The sequence below is a fragment of the Bos javanicus genome, chromosome 3, assembly GCF_032452875.1.
Source record: "Bos javanicus breed banteng chromosome 3, ARS-OSU_banteng_1.0, whole genome shotgun sequence".
Lineage (NCBI taxonomy): Eukaryota > Metazoa > Chordata > Mammalia > Artiodactyla > Bovidae > Bos > Bos javanicus.
The window spans coordinates 58,588,404-58,610,440 of NC_083870.1; the positions used below are offsets into that span (position 1 = coordinate 58,588,404).

The 22,037-nt window shown below is 37.1% G+C and overlaps 1 protein-coding gene across 1 annotated transcript in view; it reads left to right on the top strand.

Moving 5' to 3' along the window:
- Positions 1-22,037, top strand: part of ZNHIT6 (zinc finger HIT-type containing 6) — a 61,871-nt gene that overhangs the window by 23,629 nt on the left and 16,205 nt on the right. The window contains exons 6-8 of the mRNA XM_061411394.1: positions 13,161-13,229; positions 14,524-14,604; positions 16,168-16,245. Of these exons, the coding sequence (XP_061267378.1) occupies positions 13,161-13,229; positions 14,524-14,604; positions 16,168-16,245 (228 nt within the window). The remainder of the gene's footprint in view (positions 1-13,160; positions 13,230-14,523; positions 14,605-16,167; positions 16,246-22,037) is intronic.

Genomic DNA, 22,037 nt, shown 5'->3' on the forward strand with positions numbered 1-22,037 from the left:
AAATCTTACGTGTACATTTGTTGAGTTTTGACAAATGCATATATACCTGTATAACCCAGTCCCTGTAAATAGGTAAAACACTATCATCACCCAAAAGATTTTTCCTAGTTATCCCATTTCCTCCCCAGACAAACTATTCTAATTTTTCCCCTGAAGATGAATTTTGCCTGTTTTAAAATTTCATATGTGTGAATCCTATAGCTCCACCCTTGCTTTTGAACAATAGTTTAGCTGAATATGAAGTATCTCAGGGTCACATTTTAGTACTTCAGTTTAATTATTTATAACACTGTCCTCTCACTTCTTTTGCCACTATTGAGAACATTGTTGTTTTATATAGTCTTTCTATGTCAATTGCTTTTAAGTTCTTCATTTTTGTCTTTGGGTGATTTATCTTCCTTTGGGGGTGGTGTGCTTTCTGTGTAATTCTGGAAAATTCTAATTTGTTACCTTAACTTTTTGCTTTTTTGTTCATCTTTGCTACATTCTGGGCAATTAATTCAGCTGTATCAACCAAGTCACTTTTCCCTCCTTGTTGTGTCTAATTAATCTGACCTTTAGCCCATGCACTGGATGGGTTTTTGTTTCAGTTACATTTTTCATGTCTAGGAGTTACATTCCTTTTTCAAATGTATCTGGTCTTTTAAGTAGAATGTGTTCCCTTCTCAGGTTTTAACCTACCTTTTTATTCAATAATTTAATACATCTGTTATCTGCATAAATAATTCTGTCTGAAATTCTTGGTAATTTGCTACAGCTATCTGCTGTTTCTGCTGATTCTTCATTATGATGGCTTATTTCCTTGTTTTTTTCTAAAATTGTGAAGTCAAGTTCATGCAGGAGGTGGTATGCAATTGCTTATGCCAGATACCGCATTGCACCAGTCGAGGACCCTCTTTAATTTCTTAGTTTGAAGTTTATCAGACTATACTGTCTATGGTAATGATTTGAACTCCAACCCATTTGAGGATTTCATAGTTATTCATTCTCAATTGAAACCTTTCCCCCACCCCCTGATCCTTTCTTTCCCCCTCAGGCTTAAGCTGAGATGAATGTGTTTCCTCCTTATCTCCCTTTGCTGGTAGCCACAATTTTTCTGGTTCACCCTTTCACTAGTTTTATGCAGTGGTCTTAATTTAAGGTCTTCGCCTTATTTGATACCAGTATCTTGTCTCATGTTACCCAGTGGCTGTTGAAACATAAGCCTTTTAATTACTAAGCCTCTTGGTTACTCAGAGGCAAAGGCCTCCAGAGCGGGTATAGTTTCCTCATTCCACTATGGTTTTTAGTTCCTGCTTCCTTTTGGCTCCTGAAGATGTTTCTTACTTTTTGATGAGCTCAGTATGTTTGCTTTATTTGTCCAGGATTTCTTATTAAGCGCTTTGAGAAGATTTTCAGATGATCTTCTTTACCATTTTGCACTAATTGCTTAAAATAAATAGTGGCCCTGAACAAAGGGAGCTTCAGTTGTTGAAGAGAGATGGATCAGGAAGGCATGATAATGACTTTTTCACTGAACAGTTCTACTCTTAGAAATGTATCTGGCACATATAATCGTATGTATGGAAAATGAAATATGTACCAGGATATTCAGTGCAATGTTTTGATAGTAAGAGAGCAGTATGAATCTAAATACCCGTCAATAGTGGACTACTGAACTGAATTATGGTGTGCCTTTATAATGGGAAAAAAATTCAGCAACTCTAAATGTATGAATATGGAGTGGTTGCCAGAAATACTAAGTGAATAAAGACAGATACAGAACTACATTCATTATATACTAGCATTTTCTGCCACTGTGTGAGAAGTAAAGTTTAATTTAGTATCTATTCTTATGTTATAAGCTATTAATGGTAGTTATCTTAAGGGAGGGGAACTATGTAGAGGAGGACAGGAGTGGGAATTATGTGCCCTTTTGTACCTTTTTTGAATTTTAGACTGTGCATGTTATATTTATTTTAAGAATAAATGAATTTTTTAAATGATATTTTTTAAAAATTGATAAATGTGGTAGGACCATTATACATTTTGAGTTGTAGTTATAGTCTTTGGAAAGTATTCTGATACTCAGATAAAATTCCATGTTTTTATCCATGGCTTCATCTTTTCAGATGTATTTTAGTTTTTTTGTTTGTTTTTTTTTTTTCTTTTATAGGAAGCCGTGGGTAGCAAACCTGGAGATTATCTTTGATTGTGTTTGAATAACATCTCATTTGGTTGCCTAAGTTCCTTATTTTATTTTCCTGAGCCATTAGGGTCTGAGCAGAGGATTCAGCAGTGAGGGGCAATATATTTTGAGTTGTCACTTGGATAAAAAGAATTGGACTGAGGACTCCTCCCCAGTAATATATTTACCTTATCTCCAGGCATATGCTCTCTTATGTGATCTAACCTCTTATTCCCTAGGAGTGGACCCAGCTTTTGACCTTCCTCTTCTGGCAGTTTATCTCCACATGGCCCTGACCCTCAGTTCTAAGCAGCCCAGTCTATCTTCATTCCTTTACCACTGTCAACTTAGAACTGAGTTGCTATCTTACTTTTGGTTCAGAGTTCTTAGGCTCTCTGTCTATGGGTCTGTCTTAAACTTAGAGTGTTTAGATAGTATAAGTGTGTCCATTGTTAAACAACAGTATGAATTGATATTTGAGTTCCAGTCCTGTTTTAGAAGCTAGCCACTAGATGTCTCTCTTGTAAAGAAATAACCTTTTACAGAGTCTTAAAATTACTTTTTGTAAAAATGTCTATATGTGTATAACTGAGTCACTTTGCTGTATAGCAAAGATTGGCAAAACAGTCTAAATCAACTACACTTCAGTTAAAATTTTTTTCATTACTTTTTGAATAAAATTATAACATTCAAATTATACTGCAGTGATATACCTGGTATCCATCACTGTATTAACATCAGGAGCACTTTTTTCCTTCAATAATTATATGGCAATACATTTCTTAAAGGACAGGTTTTTGGTTTTGTTTTTGTGGGTTTGAGCTTTTTGTTTCTTTTTGGGCATGGTGTTTTATAAGTAGTATATATAGGTTTTTACCTTGCTGCAAACTAACTTTAGAAAAGAACAAAAGAAAATGAAATAATGGGTTTAGCAGTTATGGTCGTGATGAGAGAGGTGGATTAGAGAATATGACATAGTAGGTTTTCAGTGCACACTTGTTAACTAATTGAACATGGTTAGCTCTGTGGTTTCTTCCCCATAACTGATACAGTTTAATGGAAGAATTTCAAAGCAACAACAAGGACTTAATGCCTCTATTCTTTCACACTGTTTTTCTAATGGTTCTTCGGTTAATCAGGTATTTCCTTACTGGGGCCATGTAGACAGTGGTAAGGAAGTTTTTACTCCACACATCAGAGAGGGTGTGCCTTTCCATGGCAACAGGCAGCATTCACTCAAGTGGAAACCAAACATTGTTGATCATGTTACGGTCCCCGTATTGGTTCAGTTAGGAAAGTCTGTCCTCAGCCACCAAGTCTGCTTGTTCATCTCAGGAAGGAGTACCTTTCCACTGCCTTCACTGTGGCATCTATCATCTATAGCATCCAGCAGCTGTCATCTTCTCCCATGCAGGCCCATCTTGCCTCACCCGGGATTACTAGGGAACCTCTAAGAAACTCTCCGTACCTTCAGTGTCTCCTTACCTCAGTCACTCTTATACATTGATGCCAATACATCTTCTGAAAGCACGTGTTTACTCTGATGGTCACCTGCTCAGAATCCTTTAGTGCTTCTGTGCCCACAGGAGTCATTAGCTCCAAGATACCTTTACTGGTCACAGGCAGAATTGCCAGTAGGTGAAATTTGTCACCTCACCAGCTTTGAACTATCTGAAGGTCTCAAGTGTTTTACCCTTTTCTGTGACCTCAAATTACCTTCCTTTATCTCTCCCTACCCGCCCCCCATTTCAAATTGCTTTTTCAGCAGTTGGAAATACCTCTTTCAAATATTTCTTACTTTAAGCAGTATGTTCCTGTTCCTCTAAGGATTGGGATCCATACTAAATAGTAGATTTTCATAGATGCCCCCACCTGATTTCCTAGTGTGTTCAACTAAAGGCACCCAAAGTGGTTATTCCTAATCCTAGAATGCCTTCCCCTTTCCTGTTTCCTAGACATCTGTGAAAATACACATGGTAGCTCATCTTCTCCATTATTTCTCCTTTGCCAGGGTTCCTATGGTACATATTTTCTCCAAAGTTAATGTAAAACAGATGCCTGCATTTAGTGCTGGTGTTCAGTTTTTGGTATGCATGTATCTGCTCTCCTTTCTGTATTCTAGTGTTTCTTGGGAATGGCTCTGTTGACATTTTGAACAGGACAGTTTTTGTTGTGTGGCACTTTAGTGTGCATTACAGGAAGGTTGGCATTTCTAGTCCCTGCCCACTAAATACCTAAAGTGCTCCCCAGTCTCGGAACAATCAAAACTGCCTAGCCGCTTCCAAATGAGGTTGGTGCCACTCCGGGTGGAGAACTGCCTTATTAAGTGCTCGAATATATATTAGTTATTTGAAGCAAAATGTACTTTTTGTTCATTTCGATCTTTACCTACTGTATCCGTTTTCTTAATGTACTGTCTACCACATACTCCACAAGCAGGTTAACCTGTTTCCTATTATGATCATGTATTACCAGTAGTGAAACTGGTTTTTAAAAGAGCAAAATATAACTGGAACTTCTCAAAGTATTTCATAATGATGTGAGGCATAAAATTACGGTTTTCATTCTCCCCAGTTCCAGTAACCCTTTGCATTCACTCTTTCAAGAACATTTGCTCATGGTACCAATCCTAACAAAATAGATGGGTTATTTTTATGAAGATAGTTATGTTTATTTTTGAGGCTTTAAATTTAAAAGATAAAATTTAAATTTCAAAAGATAAAATGCCTGTGAGTGAAGGATTATGTGCGTTTATTTATTATTGAAGGGTTTCACATTTTTGTAGATTTTCTTTCTGCTTTAAGTTAAAATAAGATTTTATAACCCACAGTGGAATAAAATTTGTTTTTCCTAATAGTCCATTGGGTGTTATTTTCTGTTTCCAGATTTTATAGCAGTTGACAATATATTGATTAATCTATCTTCACTATGGCTTAGAAATGCAAGAAGGAACCTAGAAAGAAAAATGTAATCCCTTGTATGAAACAAGATGCTTTATTTGCATGAAATAAAATATTCAGTTCAAACCAGTTTGAGCTATAAATGTGGTGTATTATTATATAGGCTTTCATAACTGAATGTCCACAGGTAGGATGGACTTCAGGACTTCGGGTACAGTGACTCATTGTATCATGAAAGACCCAGTTTATAGATGATTCTTCATTGTATTTTCTGTGATGTCCGCCAAATCCTTCTAATGGTTTAGGTAAAATATTTAGGAGTGCGTGTTTCCCAATGTAACTGAACAGGAAACCTGAAATTCACTGTGATTGGATCACCTAGGTCATCTGCCCAATCCTGAGACCTTGTGTCCAGGAGAATATAAGGTGTGACTTTCTTAAGCCAAACAGTAAGTGTGTAGTCCTAGAGATGGGGATGGGATCTATTATTCACCAAAATCTGATTTGGATTAGGAAGGAGAATGGAGGTAAGGGATTGCCAAGGAGACAGAATGTCCAGGATAACTCTTAAAAGTCATTTTAAAATATGGAGGCAAGTGTTTAAAATAAAATTGAGATCCATTTGAGTTATTAGTACAGAAAAATACATGGTTTGTTATTGAACTTTGATTTCTGGAAAGTTCATTATAGTATGCTAGATTGCAGCATAAACTCTTAAGAGTTAAAGTGCTGCCTGGGTTCAAACCCCAGCTCTGCCACTTTCCAGCAGAATAATAATGTTGGAAGAGTGCCTGACTTGTCTTTACCGTAGTGTTCTCTCCTATAAATGAAATAGTAGCCTTTATCCCATAGAATTATAAGAATTAAATTAATTGATACATATAAAACACTTAGAACAATGCCTGGCATTCAGGAGGCACTTAATAAACTAGTCAGCCTTCTGAAATCTGCCAGTTCTGCATCTACAGATTTAGTCAATCACAGATTAAAAATATTTGGGGAAAATCTTGGCAGGTTCCAAAAAAGCAAAACTTGAATATGCTGTATACCAGCAACTGTTTACATAGCATTTATATTGTGTTAGATATTATAAACAATCTAGGGATGATTTTAAAGTATTTGGGAGGATGTGTGTAGGTTATATGCTGATAGACATTTTATATAAAGGATCTGAGCATCTTCAGTTTTGGTATCTGTGCAGCAGGGTGCAGGGGAAGACTGAACCAACTCCCCCAGGATACCAAAGGATGACTGTTGTTTACTGCTGTTGCGACTAGCGAGTGCTTTCTGGTATAAGGCTTCACTGGTAGTTTGCATAACCTGTAGACTTTTCTGAGTTAATGAATGGTATGGGTTCGACACCTGGATCAGGAAGATCCCCTGGAGGAGGGCATGGCAACCCACTCCAGTATTCTTGCCTGAGAATCCCATGGACAGAGAAGTCTGGCGGGCTACAGTCCGTAGGGCCATGAAGAGTCAGACACGACTCAAGTGACTGAGCACGCACATACACATGGTAGTCTGAAGATCAGACTTGTAGAAAGTTTAGCTTTCACTTACCTCATGACGTCACCTGTATTTATGAATCATAAGTAAAAATTTCAGGCATATTTAAACTGCACTGTATCAGCAAGCTTCTCCACAAGCTTGTAGGAAATACTTCCCTTAATAACTTCGAACAAGAGTTGAAGAGTTAATGGCCTGAATATACTGTAGAAACAGTTATTAGGAGAGTTAAATAGCAGGATGACAGATTTCCTTCTAAGCTTTCATTTTGCTCTTCTTTAAAAACCTGTGTTGGTAGTGCGTTCATCAGAATAAAATCCATATTGTTTGACAGAACATTCAGAGCCCTTAGCAGTCTGGTATTAGTCCACATGTCCAGTTTCATAAACACTGAATTCCATGAAAGTAGAGTTTGGTTATAAACTCGTGGCACAATATTCTAAGTTGAAGACCCTGCAATGTTTCTGTTCTAAGCTTCATAACTCACAGGACATTAAATTGAATGTAAAATTATAACAGTAGTAATAACAGTAACTAACATTTTTGGTTGTGGTGTTCTGAGCTCTTGACCTATATATACTCACTTAATCCTATGATATAAATATTGTTCTCCCTGTTTTACTGTGAGAACGCTGAGGCATAGAGGAGATGTGTCTCTTGCTCAAGATCACATGAAGTAATAAATTTTGTTAAGAGTAGGATTCAAACAGAGTCCACTTCACCTCTCCCCTCTCCTACCTCTGGGCATTACAGTATATTGGATATCTTTTCTGTGTACAATGTCAATAAAGAACAGAGTTCTTTTATGTGAAACTCTATACTCTTCTTACAGTGATTTGGAAGGAAAAACGTGCGTTGGTGGTTCATTCACTGCCCTTTTAAAAAGAGGCTGCTTTGGGCTCATCCCCTGTGTCTCTTTGTATCCCTAATGCTCAGAGAGCCCTCGTAAGTGGTCTTTGAGTAAATGTTGGTTAATCAGTGATGTAATGGAATGAGAATTGGCAATTTTTTTAAGAAACAAAAGTGTTCATGTGCATTTAAACTTTGTATTAGAAATCTTAGTTCTTAGAATTCAGTCTCCATATGTTACTCTTGCTGCTGCTGCTGCCGCTAAGTTGCTTCAGTTGTGTCTGACTCTGTGCGACCCCATAGACGGCAGCCCACCAGGCTCCCCTGTCCCTGGGATTCTCCAGACAAGAACACTGGAGTGGGTTGCCATTTCCTTCTCCAATGCATGAAAGTGGAAAGTGAAAGTGAAGTCGCTCAGTTGTGTCTGACTCTTTGCGACCCCGTGGACTGCAGCCTACCAGGCTCCTCCATCCATGGGATTTTCCAGGCAAAAGTACTGGAGTGGAGTGCCATCGCCTTCTCCAATGTTACTCTTAGTTGCAGCATATTTCTTGAGGCACAAAGCTTTGAAGCTGTCAGAAGATTAAATAAGGAACCCTAGTTCTGGTTGAGTAATAATTTCTGAGATAAACACTTTAAAATAGGACTTCTAATAATAAAATATTTTTTATTTGGAAAAACTTGAGAATTTTCCCCTGAATATTCATCACTTTTATTTATTTGTTTTTAATAGGATAATTGCTTTACAGTGTTGTAATGGTTTGTGCCATACAGCAGCGTAAATCAGTCATATATATATATATCCTCTTCCTCTGGAGCCTCCCTCCCACCCCCGCCATCTCACCCATCTAGGTCGTCACAGAGCACAGGCTGGGCTCCCTGTGTTATATAGTAGCTTCCCACTAGCAATCTGTTTTACATATGGTAGTGTATATATCGGAGAAGGCAATGGCACTCCACTCCAGTACTTTTGCCTGGAAAATCCCATGGATGGAGGAGCTGGTAGGCTGCAGTCCATGGGGTCGCTAGAGTCGACATGACTGAGCAACTTCACTTTCACTTTTCACTTTAATGCATTGGAGAAGGAAATGGCAACCCACTCCAGTGTTCTTGCCTGGAGAATCCCAGGAACGGGGAAACCTGGTGGGCTGCCATCTATGGGGTCACACAGAGTCGGACACGACTGAAGCGACTTAGCAGCAGCAGCAGTGTATATATGTCAGTGAATAAAATATTTTTAAGTTTAAAAAGAATGTTAAAATTATTCTTGTCTTTTCTGTGACTTCCCCATGAAAGCATCTTTGATTTTTCTGATAATAAAAAATAGCCAGTCATTATGTCGACAGTTTATTTAATACAGACACACAGAGAAAGAATTAAGTCCTTTCATAATGTTAAGAAATAACCATTGTTAAAAATTTGGGGCGTATCCTTCATACTTCTAAATACAAAGTCATGAAGTCAGAAGAGTAGTTGAGTATATAAATACATTACTTCCCCAGCCCCAAATTTGTGTTTCATCCACATATTATTGTCTTGGAACTGTGGGAGAGAATGAACCTCAACAGTTTCTAGTAAGCAAGAGTTGTTGAGTAAATGTCCTATGTTAACTCAGTAAAATTAAGTGTAAAATAATACTTATTTTTGTCATTTAATACTTGTTCACATAGGTGTTTCTCAGTCTTTTCTCATTATCACCTCCCAAGGAACCTTTTTAAACATTTTCCCTCAAATTGCTGCCTGCCCGCCCGCCCACCCTGATATTTTGATACCACGTATGTATCTGTTTATGTACTGGAACCCTCCAAAGGGCCACAAACAAACAATTATACTAATTTTTTCTACCCTCCTAAGAACCAGTTTTCAGCCTCTTGGGAGTGATGCTTCCCACATTGAGAATGTATGGTGTGTGTGTGTGTGTGTATTTGGGAGAGGAGGAGAAAAAGCTTTGCTGTGCATGAATGATTACTTCAGTTTCATGGCACTCAGAGAAGGAGCCAGTGTTTTTATTACCTTGTCAGTTTGTCCAGAAGGGAACATTAGATTTAATTGTTGCCACCATTACTTCACTGGTCTATTATCGAACTACAAACATCGTGCTTTAGGGTGCCTAAGTTGCTGAGAATATTCTGGGTATAGTAATTCCATCCTTGAGAACGTTGATAAATATGGCAAGGACACAATGACATCTTTCTAATTGAAGGCATTTTGTTGAATTGAGGGAACAGAAGTCCTAATGCGTTAAGAACAATAATAAATATTTAAACCTCTATCCCAGTGGTTGTCAAAAATCATGATTTTGCCTCGCAGAGGACATTTGCAGTATTGGGGAACATTTTTAGTTGTCACAGCTGAGGGAGTGGATGTTGCTAGTGGCATCTCATGGTGAGAGGCCTGGTGCTAAATATCTTGCTAAACATCTTGCAGTGCGCAAGGTGATGTATCCCCACACCGTGAACCATAATAGAAGTATCTGGTCCAAACTGTCAGCACTGCTGAGGTTGAGAAACCCAGCTTTATCCTAATGATTCTATATCTTGGAATCTATATATAGAAAATAACCCAAAACTCAGAAACAATTGTATGTATGCCTAGAGATGCTCACTGAAGCATTATTAATTTTAATCTTTTTTTTTTTTAACAAAGTATTCTTTCAGAAAACTTACAAACAAAAGAGAGGGGGACTCAGTCCCCCCCAAAAATAATGTTGTTGGGATTTTGATGTATGTATTCTTTGAAGTAGGACTTTTATCTCTATATGGGCTTCCCTGGTAGCTCAGCAGTAAAGAATCTGCCTGCAATGCAGGAGATGCGGGTTTGATCCCTAGGTCAGGAAGATCCGCTGGAGAAGGAAATGGCAGTCCCCTCCAGTATTCTTGTCTGGAAAAACCCCATGGACAGAGGAACCTGGTGGCCTGTAGTCCATGGGGTCACAAAGAGTTGGGCACGACTGAGTGACTACTTTGACTTTCATATAGTGACATGCTGCTATTCAGTTACTCCGTTGTGTCTGACTCTTTGCGACCCCATGGAGTGTAGCCCACCAGCCTCCTCTGTCCATGGAATTCTCCAGGCAAGAATACTTGAGTGGGTAGCCATTCCCTTCTCCAAGGGATCTTCCTGAACCAGAGATCAAACCCGGTCTCTTGCATTGCAGGCGGGTTCTTTACTGTCTGAGCCACCAGGGAAGCCCATATCGTTCTATATACGTATGAAAAATGAAAGAGTTAATTCTTTCAGACTTAGAGATTTCATTGCCTTAGTCAGGACCACATCAATTTCAGGAACACTAAAGAACCACTTCAGAGGGAATTAATTAACTCATTCATTTCAGGAATTTTTTATACTGTACTCTTCAACCTTTTTGTCCACTCTCTCTTAACTTTTAGACTCCACATTACTGTTCACAGATGCCTCTTATACTATCATAAAGTGAAAACATAGAGGCAGTTTTTCAGTGAAGTTAACTAAGTTCTATGTACCAGAAAAGGTACATGATAGCCCCATCCCTGAGGCCATTCTTCTGTTTTTCTTTACTGTGATGTAAGAACAAGAACAAGTGGTAAAAAATGGGAAGCAGTCATAAATGTCTGGAGAGTCGATAAATAGATTTTGGCATTCTTCGTGCAATGGAATACTATGTAATGGTTAAAATTAATGAACTAATTTACATGTATCATCATAAGTCTCCAAAGCATAACATAAAGAGCATGACATGAGGTATTTAGAGTATGATAACATTGAAATAGGTGTTGCTATCACACAAAATATTGCATAGATATGTTTATATATGTATTAAAAATGTAAAACCATAAATGACAAAAATAGATACCCAACCTCAGGATAGTAATTACCTCTCTCAAGGAGAAGGGAATTGGATCAAGGACCAGTGAAAAGATTCATCAACTACATTTATAATCTTACATGTCTTAGAAGAAAGTATCTCAAGCATATAAATATGGCAACATGCAAGTTGGTTGACTATGTCTATGTTGAATGTTTTTATTCTTTTTTTGTTTTTAAGCTAAATACACTTTTCAGATTTGTTCATGTTTTAACTCGGGCCAAATATAAATAGATAATAGGCATAATTTAGCAATATATAATAAAAGAGTAATGAATGATTCCCATATAGCCACAACTAGTTAACTAAAACTAATAAAATCATTTCCAAGGACTTTTCTGTCTTTGTTTTTGGAATGTTAAGTACTTTCAGAGGGTATCTGGGGTCCACTGAATGTTAAGAAAGGCAAATGGTTCTTGAAATTACTCAAGCAACAGTTGCGGTGATTATGATTTACAATTCCAAAACATGACAAACTGGTAATCTTTCCTCTTCCCTCTGTAACTTAAATATATTTAGAAGGAAACCATATTGTACATTAAGATTAAAAAATTACTTTACTTCATACTAAGAAATGTGGTGTCTCTTGGTCTCTTGATACTGATACTATACTTACCTATTTCACAGATAGCAAATACTGCAAGATGTTTCATTTTAGAAGAATTCTTTATTTAAAATCAGTAACTGTTGTGTTTGTGTTCAGGTTTTTCTGTTTTTTTTTTTTTTTTAAGTTTTCTCCTCTGAGATTTTAGATATCCAACCTTTAAATCAGTAAGGGATGCTTTACAACTTAAATCTATCCAAAAAAAAAAAAATTTAACATGATTGCTTCTTGTATAAGTGGCACTATCAAGTATCAATATGTGTTTCTCTAACTAGTGCCCAAAACTATCTTGTTACTGAAGAAAGCATCCATAAGCAAATCTGTGATAACTTACATTAATAGAAGGATTTTTACTTAATTTTTTGTTAGTCTTCACACAAAAAATTGACCAAATCATATAAATGTTTGGTGGGAGATATTCTACCAGATTGTATTAAAAAAAATTATTTTAGATTTTGGGACCATGCTGCTAAGGGATATATTTATAGGAGATATTGACTATGGCTTGTACATACAGCTAGCAATAAACTTGCCGGTGGGTTGTTAGAAATTTATTTGCCAAGAAAGAAAAACATGTATAAAATGATCATGTAGTGAAGACATTTAAATTTCTGTAATGGATTGAATATTTTGAGCATTAAATGTTTTTAAAAAGGAATGGTCTCCAAATTTTGATGTATCAGATAGAGCATATGGCCATTTTTCTAAAATCACACATTTAGTGAATTGTTACAGTTGATTCTGTGTCAAGCCAAAGTTTAGACTAACAGCGAACAGACTAACTCAGAGTGCTTTCTGCTTAGCAACCAATTTGTTGTCTCCTGTTTTGCTACTGAATGCACGTACTCATGGCTCAGAAGTGTATCTGCAGCCAGCTGGTCTCAACTGGACAATACTTCATTCACCTAATTTCCAAACTAGTCAGGCAGAGACATCAGCTTTTTATTTTTAGTCATGAGGAAATTTATTTGTAAACTTCAAGTAGTAGCTCACTAATCTCAGAAGCCCCTGAACTATGAGAAACTGCCTTTTAATTCAAGAATGCGAAATCCTTGGAATTTCTGTTCTGCTTAATATTTTTTCCTCTTAAAGCCTCTTGCAAGTATATTGTTTAAAAAACATAACCTCTAACATTCTAGAAAAGAGAAAATAGCTTTTAGTATAAAAAAATTTTAAACTCCAAGAATACTTTTAGAATAATTATCTGAAAACAAAAATTTAGGAAGTTAGTTGTGTGTTCAGATTTCTGTTTTCTGCCTTTATCCCCCACATGATTGTTTTCTCTCTTAGAAAACAACAGTTTTGTTGGCATGTGAAGCTTCAGTTTCCTCAGAGTCAAGCTGTGTACGTAGAAAAAAGGTATAGTATCACCACTTTCTATTCACAATTTACTTGTTTTCATTACACCTCCGTATTTAAAATAAACTGTTAGATGTCAGTAGTAGAATGGATAACTAAGTATGGTATAGTCATACAATGAAATGCTACACACCACTGAAAATGAATCAACTACAATTACACACATCAACATGGACAAACCTCAGAAGTAATGTCTAGTGAGAAAACCAAGTTAAGGAAGAATATAAAGTATGATTTTTGTATGTAAATATGGAAAAAAATAAAAGTATACTTTTTAGGAATACCTCAATGGCACCCCACTCCAGTACTCTTGCTTGGAAAATCCCATGGATGGAGGAGCCTGTTAGGCTGCAGTCCATGGGGTCGCTAAGAGTCAGACACGACTGAGCGACTTCACTTTGACTTTTCACTTTCATGCATTGGAGAAGGAAATGGCGACCCACTCCAGTGTTCTTGCCTGGAGAATCCCAGGGACGGGGGAGCCTGGTGGGCTGCCATCTATGGGGTCGCACAGAGTTGAACACAACTGAAATGACTTAGCATAGCATAGCATAGTAATGGTAGAACTCTGAGGAAAGTGATTAGCACAGAAATCATAATAGTGTTTACTTCAAGATGGGGACAGATGTGAAGGAGAGCAGCATAGGGAGAATCAAGAGGGCTGAATCAAGAGGAAACCTCTTCAGGCAGGTGGTTATACAGGAAATGAAAACTAATCCCAAATTCTACTATGATAAAATTACTGCTATTAACATCACAATGTGTCCTCAGAAAATACATTATTTTGGACATGAATATGTATACTCATAATTGGAATTAATTCACATAACAGTTGTTTATCCTACTTTTTTCATATTATGAACATTTTCAGATACCATTTAAAAATTTGAATGGTGGTATACTATTTAATTCCTTGGGTTAAGAAAATTTTAAAGTTGCCTTTTAAATAATGTCTTTAGCATATATTCATACTATGCATAAATGTCCTCTCTTTGTAATTGCCATATCAATTTTAGGGAAGAACTTTATTATTTAAGGTTGCATGACTGACTAACAACAGGGAAAGGACTTACATTTTACAGGTAGGGATATGTAGCACAGTAGTGTATATGAATATGTATGAGCTTTTTTCCTAAGTAATTTTTGCTTAAAAGGATATTATATTTTGCCAAGACTAGAATAAAAGGTCTATGTTCAGTTTTTTCTCTAAAGCCACAATATTTAATAATTCTAAATTAACACCTTTAGTAGAAAATTATAAATAATAAATTTTGTTTTTGTTTTTGTTGGGAAGAGTACCAGATGATAAAACTATTAATGAAATCCTAAGACCTTACATTGATCCTGAAAAGTCTGATCCTGTAATTCGTCAAAGGTATGTTTCAAAAATCTTGTCACTTTCTGAAATTATTCTACATAATGAGGTGTGTATTATGTGCATATTTAAATAAAGCCATGTTTTTATTAGAATGTGATATTTTCATAGTTTACTTTCTGTCCCATTTCCTTGGGGTGTACTCAGGGCTTTGTCAGTCAGAGGTGATGTTTTGGGTGAGAATTTTGGTTATAGTAAAAATAACAGTACTTAACACTTTGTATTAATTCATTTAATCCTCACAATAACCCTTTAAAGTAGATTATTGCCATTATATCCATTTTACAGGTGGAGAAACTAAGCCTTAAAGTGGTTAAGTGACCTCATAAAGCTAATAATTAGGGAAGTAGGATTCAAATTCAGGCAGTCTGGATTCAGAGTCTGTACTCTTAGCCCTTAAACTAAACTGCCTTTCAAGTTTGAACTCAAAACTCTGAAAATTAGAGTTTCCAAGTAGTTAAAGACAGGAAATCCTGTTTCAGCCAAGTCTTCATAAAACTAAGTAATGTAGTTCTGCCTCCTGTCCAGAAATACATGGACAAAAATGGTTAACATAGCATAGTGGAAAGATTCAGTTATGAATATCTGCTTTAGAATAGCTAATTTTGTCTCTTATTAGCTATGTGATCAGGAGTCAACTTACTTACCTAACTTCTGGGCCTTAATTTTTTCCATCAGTAAAATGAGAATGATGATGTTTACTAGATAGAGTTGTTATGAAGCTTTTAAAAAATTACGTATATAAGGTTCCTGGTACAGAGTCTTACACATAGTAGCACTGAAAGAAGAAAACTGTTAGCATGTGAATGTGTTTCTGAGCAGGAGTTTCTTTTCACCAGGTGATACCTGCTTAAGACAGTCATGCTTGGTTTGTTTTAAATTTTAAATTGGGTGAATTCTAAAGCATCTGATTCAGTTTTAGTTAAATCTTATCTTCTGCTTTTCATAAAAAATGTTGACACAAACCCGATCTATGTTGCATACCACACAGTGTCTTTGGGACCACTACCATGTTTCTTTTCCTTTTACTGTAGTCGTTGTTTAGTCATCCAGCTCATGTCTGACTCTCTGCAATCCCATGGGCTGTAGCCCCCCAGACTCCTGTGTTTGTGGGATTTCCCACGCAAGAATACTGAAGTGGGTTGCCATTTCCTTCTCCAGGGGATCTTCCCAACCCAGGGATCAAACCTGCATCTCCTGCTTAGCAGGCAGGTTCTTTACCACTGAGCCACCAGGGAAGCCTTTCCTCTTGCTACGAACAATCTAATTGTTATTACTGGTCATATATTTAACAATAAGGCAAAATACCTGTGATCAAATTGGATACTATTTTAAAAAATTAAATAAATTAGCAAGATTAATGTGTACAGAAAGAAGATAGATAATTTTTTTTACACTTAGATTGTTGGTTAGAAAATATCTTTAACACTTTTTCTGTGCTTGGATAGGTAAATTTTAAGTATTATAATTAGCTACTCATAGATGCTTAGTTTTCCATAGACACAGTTTTAAAATACACCAAAAAGCAGTTTTACTTCCTTTAATACGACTTTTTTATTTCAGGTTGAAAGCCTACATTTGCTGTCAGACTGGGGTCCAAATTTTAATGAAGGTAGAAAATATGCAGCAAAATTTAGTAAGGTAAAGTTGCTTCTCTTTCCATTTCTTTAAATGTTTTCTAATTCTGTAATACAACTAAGTAGCTTGCTTAGTGGAAGTGGCTAGTTATTTTACTAATTATCTGGCTGTCAGCAAAGCCTAGGCTTTTAAAAATGAACTTCAAATTAAAATTTTTAGATAATCACACATCATAATATAGGATAAATGCAATTGAAAAATCACCCTGGTTAGGGACATGGAAGCAACCTAGATGCCCATCAGCAGATGAATGGATAAGAAAGCTGTGGTACATATATACAATGGAGTATTACTCAGCCATTAAAAAGAATGCATTTGAATCGGTCTAATGAGGTGAGTGAAACTGGAGCCTATTATACAGAGTGAAGTAAGCCAGAAAGAAAAACACCAATACAGTATACTAACGCATATATATGGAATTTAGAAAGATGGTAACAAAAACCCTGTATACAAGACAGCAAAAGAGACACTGATGTATATAACAGTCATTTGGACTCTGTGGGAGAGGGAGAGGGTGGGATTATTTGGGAGAATGGCATTGAAACATGTATAATGTCATATATGAAATGAGTGGCCAGTCCAGGTTCAATGCATGATACTGGATGCTTGGGGCTGGTGCACTGGGACGACCCAGAGGGATGGTATGGGGAGGGAGGAGGGTTCAGGATGGGGAACACGTGTATACCTGTGGCGGATTCATGTTGATATATGGCAAAACCAATACAATATTGTAAAGTTAAAAAAATAAATAAAATTTTTTTAAAAATAAACAAAAAAAAAGAAGAAAAATCACCCTGGTTAGAATATTTTAAAATAACATCATGTGCAACTGAAAGGTTTTTAAATTCCATTGTAACTTATTTCAAGAAATATTCTGTACAGGTGTGTGTGCATGCATCCTCAGTCATGTCCAGCTGTTTTACAACTCCATGAACTGTAGCCCATCAGGCTCCTCTGTTTATGGAATTTCCTAGGCAAGAATACTGGAGTAGGTTGCAATTTCCTACTCTAAGGGATTTTCCCGACCTAGAGATCAAATCAAAGTCTCTTGCATCTCCCGCATTGAAGCAGATTCTTTACTACTGAGGCACCGAGGAAGCCTATTCTATACAATAGAGTTCCAATGTTCCAGGTTTTGCTTTAGGAATAAAAAAATTTGTGTGATAAACTGACCATTGAATATATCACAGTGGAAAGAACTCTACACAGAATGTGAAGAAAGCCAGGCTCTAACAAACATTGTGATTTGAGAGTTTTAATATCAGTGGGTTCTCTGTCCCTTCTTTAATGGGTTGATGAAGTAGACAACATTGACAGATCTTTGAGAGTCCCTGCAGTGTGTCCTTAATAAGTGCCAGTTACGTGTGCATTACACTAAATTGCAGAACACTGATCTTTTAAGATCTGTGATGCTTTGCCCCTTTTGTTTCATTAACAAAACTACTAGATTCACTTCAGACTAAATATGATTGGTCCCGTCTGCTTGTATCGCTTAGAGATTTAAGCATCCAAGCTGTGAAAACAAAGCTGGGTTTGAATCCCGGCTCAGTCTGCTTCTAATTACATTAACTTGAGTAAATTACATAGCCTAACTGCCTTAGTTTCCTCATCTCTAAACTGGGGGTAATAATAATCAGGTTGTCATGAGAGATTGAGATAAATATTTAGCACATGGTAAGTGCATGCTTTTATTATTACTATTGCTACTATTGCTGTTATTACTACTATTACAACAGATAAATGGATTCTTACAAACATCTTCCAAAATTCAAGGAAACCAAAATTCCTTGAATTCCTTACCTATTATAAAAGGTAAGGTAAATGTAAGATACTGCATAGTTTAAAGTTTATAATGTAGGATAGACTGCTTAGGCCCAGATAAGTGTTCATTTTTGACTTGGAAATACATACTGTTAATCTGTGAAGAGAGAATGGGAATGGTGATCTCAGCTTGTCCTAGAGGACAGAGTTTTCTTAGAGAGTGACAGAAATGCCTGGAGCATGACACAACCCAGAGGGGAGCAGTTGGTAAAACCTTTTCAGGAAGTTGCATTAGAAAGAAATCCGAACATAGCAAGACAGGAGGATATAAGTGAGATTGGTAGATTGTATTTTAACAAAGGACCAAAGAGGATAAACCTTCACCAAAAAAGGTCAAAGGACTTACTGCAGTGAAGATCAGATGACCTAATTCAACTTCTCTGGGCTCCATTTCCCTGTAAGAGCCTTTAGTTTCTCTTATGTTATGGCTTTCCTTCTTTAGAAACTTAAAAAGGACTTCTGTTGGGCCTTGGATTAACCTTTTTAATCCCCAGAGGGGAGACAATGGTACAGTAATAAAGTAAAAGATGAGTAGTATTGACTTTAAGGAATATCTAGAATACTAAACCCAAGCCAAACTGAGTAACATGAAAAGTATTCTGACTTTCCCTTATCTATGTAGGAAAACATGTCCTCCAGATATCCCCATTTGAGTTGTTTACTTAAACTGAATAATATATGAAAATGCTATCAAAGAAGAGGAAGCAGTAGCTTACAACCAAGGTCTAAGAATTTTGTTTTTAAAAATTGCCATGCTGCGTAACTTTGACTAGTGATGTTTTTTACTTTAAGGCAATAATAATGTTAGAAACTCTTAAGTGAGATACCTTTTATCCTGAAGGTGGACCTATGTTGGGCTAAGGTACATCCTTATATCTCTGACTGTTAAGTCAGCCTTAAGTATAGTTATCCTAATTTCTACAAAACTCCCTAGTTTTATTAGTTTCCATGCAAAGAGTTGACTCATTGGAAAAGACTCTGATGCTGGGAGGGACTGGGGGCAGGAGGAGAAGGGGACGACAGAGGATGAGATGGCTGGATGGCATCACTGACTCGATGGACGTGAGTCTCAGTGAACTCCGGGAGTTGGTGATGGACAGGGAGGCCTGGCGTGCTGCGATTCATGGGGTCGCAAAGAGTCAGACACGACTGAGCGACTGAACTGAACTGAATCATGAATAATGAAATTTGATACTATGGAGATACATTTAGAAGTATATTTTTTTATTAAATATTTTTAAACCTGTGTTCATCACATTATACATTCATAGATAGGCTAAGATGAGCGTTTACACTTCATTGTATACTTAATTACAGTTACACCATTAAAGGAAAGTACATTCAGAGAACATCTAAGTAAGATTATTATAGGTTATAAAATGCAGGCTTCTAATTTAAAATAAGGAGGATTTTATTATTTCCTGAAAAGTACTTAGAAGACTGAAACATATTTTCCTTGTGGCTTTCTGATTTTACATATATCATACGATTTATAGCACTCCAGTAACTTCAGAGTAGTCTTTTGACCAAATACTTGGTATTGGTGATTTCCACTGGTTGTGTTTTTCATTCTTAGAGGGTTTATGACAATTGTCCCATTATATAACTGATCAGCTAGAGCAATCTTAAATTTTCCCATGCTTTAGCTTTACTTTATTCAACTTCTATGTTTAGATTTAGGTGATCATAGAATGTGTATCTCACCCTAAGGAATTTGTTACTCTTTAGGCATTTTCTTTCCAGAATACACAGGATTGAATTTGTATCTTCTTATGAAAGTAAGTAGGCTTCCCTTGTAGCTCAGTTGGTAAAGAATCCACCTAACCTGAGTTCGATCCCTGGGTTGGGAACATCCCCTGGAGAAGGAAAAGGCTACCCATTCCAGTATTCTGGCCTGGAGAATTTCATGGGCTGTATAGTCCATAGGGTGGCAAAGAGTCGGACACGACTGAGCGACTTTCACTCACTCACTCACTATAAAAATATGTCTACTTAAGTAAATCCATTCATTCATCCAGCAGACACTTAGTGAATACCCATTGCGGTCCAGGTGTTATAGACATTAGACTGAGAGCAGCAAGGAAGGGGAAGGCAATGGCACCCCACTCCAGTACTTTTGCCTGGAAAATCCCATGGATGGAGGAGCCTGATGGGCTGCCGTCTATGGGGTTGTACAGAGTCGGACACGACTGAAGCAACTTAGCAGCAGCAGCAAGGAAAACCATTCTTGACTCTGGAGCTCACATTCCCAGTGGAGGAGAATTCATGTAAGATACTCTCTTGCACATCATTTCTCACCATGTTTCTGTTTTCAGAGAGTAAATGAGTGTTTTGAAGCAGAAAAGGCTATGACAGTAGTACCAGGCACCATCAGAGGCAGCCATTATATTGCTGCTAACTTATTAACAAAATAAGTTAGAATACTCCCAGCTTTGATGTAGTTCATTCAGTTGTAATTTTTCAAATCTATTATATTTTAGACCTATATTTTACTATTTACTTTCCATAAAGACTCATTTATTTTCCATAAAGAAATTCAGATGCATTTTCTATTGTTTTATGTTTACTTTGTTGCTGCTTTGATGTTTATATCAGATCCTGATTTTGATAACAATGTAGTTTAAGCTGTTGTGGGATGAATTCTTTTCAGATTTACTCAAAAGCCATTAATTAAGCACATTTACTCTCCTTGGCCTATAAATTACAAAATTGGAGTTTATATAGGACTGAGTAGGGTACAGTTTTGTTGTAATGAAGAAAACAGACATGTAGCAAAGTTGACTGGGGTGCCTGGTGTGGATCTGTCTTCCGAGAGATGGAGATAAGGTCTGGAGAGGGTTAAGGCACATTGAGTTTCAAGTAGAAGTGTCATCATTTTCTCAGTCATTACTTTCAAAAAGAATGGCCTTTCTATATTAATCCCTTATTACTAAGCACCCTATTTCTGTATCCTTTGAGCCTCAAAAGCTTTTTATAGATTCCTGCATTCTTGTCTTAACATTTATCTCAATGAAACATCCCATATGGTGATAAACTCCCTTTTGAAAACAGTGGCTGCCATATGCATCTTCATTTTTATATTCCTAAAAGTGCTGAGTCAGTGACTTTCCCATAGTAGGAATTCAGTCTTAACTCTTTTAATAAGTAGTGTGGTGGTGGTTTAGTTGCTAAGTCATGTCCGACTCTTGTGACCCCAGGAACTGTAGCCTGCCAGACTCCTCTGTCCATGGGATTCTCCAGGCAAGAATACTGGAATGGGTTGCCATTTCCTTCTCCAGGGATGTTCCCAACCCAGGAATCGAACCCAGGTCTCCTGCATTGCAGGCAGATTCGTTACCAACTGAGCCACGAGGGAAGACCCAATAAGTAGTATCAGATCAGATCAGATCAGTCGCTCAGTCGTGTCCGACTCTTTGCAACCCCATGAATTGCAGCACGCCAGGCCTCCCTGTCCATCACCAACTCCCGGAGTTCACTGAGACTCACGTCCATCGAGTCAGTGATGCCATCCAGCCATCTCATCCTCTCTCGTTCCCTTCTCCTCTTGCCCCCAATCCCTCCCAGCATCAGAGTCTTTTCCAATGAGTCAACTCTTCACATGAGGTGGCCAAAGTACTGGAGTTTCAGCTTTAGCATCATTCCTTCCAAAGAAATCCCAGGGCTGATCTCCTTCAGAATGGACTGGTTGGATCTCCTTGCACTAATTCATTTAAATATATGTGTGCTTGCTATGCGCTAGGAGTTGATACCACTTTAAAGCAGGGTTCGGACAGCTTTTTTGCGAGTGGCCAGACAGTACAGTTGCAATTGTCAAGCTGCCACGGTAGCACATAAACAGCTATAAACAGTACATAAATGACTGTCTGGGTATGACTATAAGACCTTATTTACAAAAACAGACAATGGACAGAATTTGGCCTGCTGACTGTATTTGCCAATTCCTGTGTGCTTCAATTCTCAGTTCTCTAAAATGA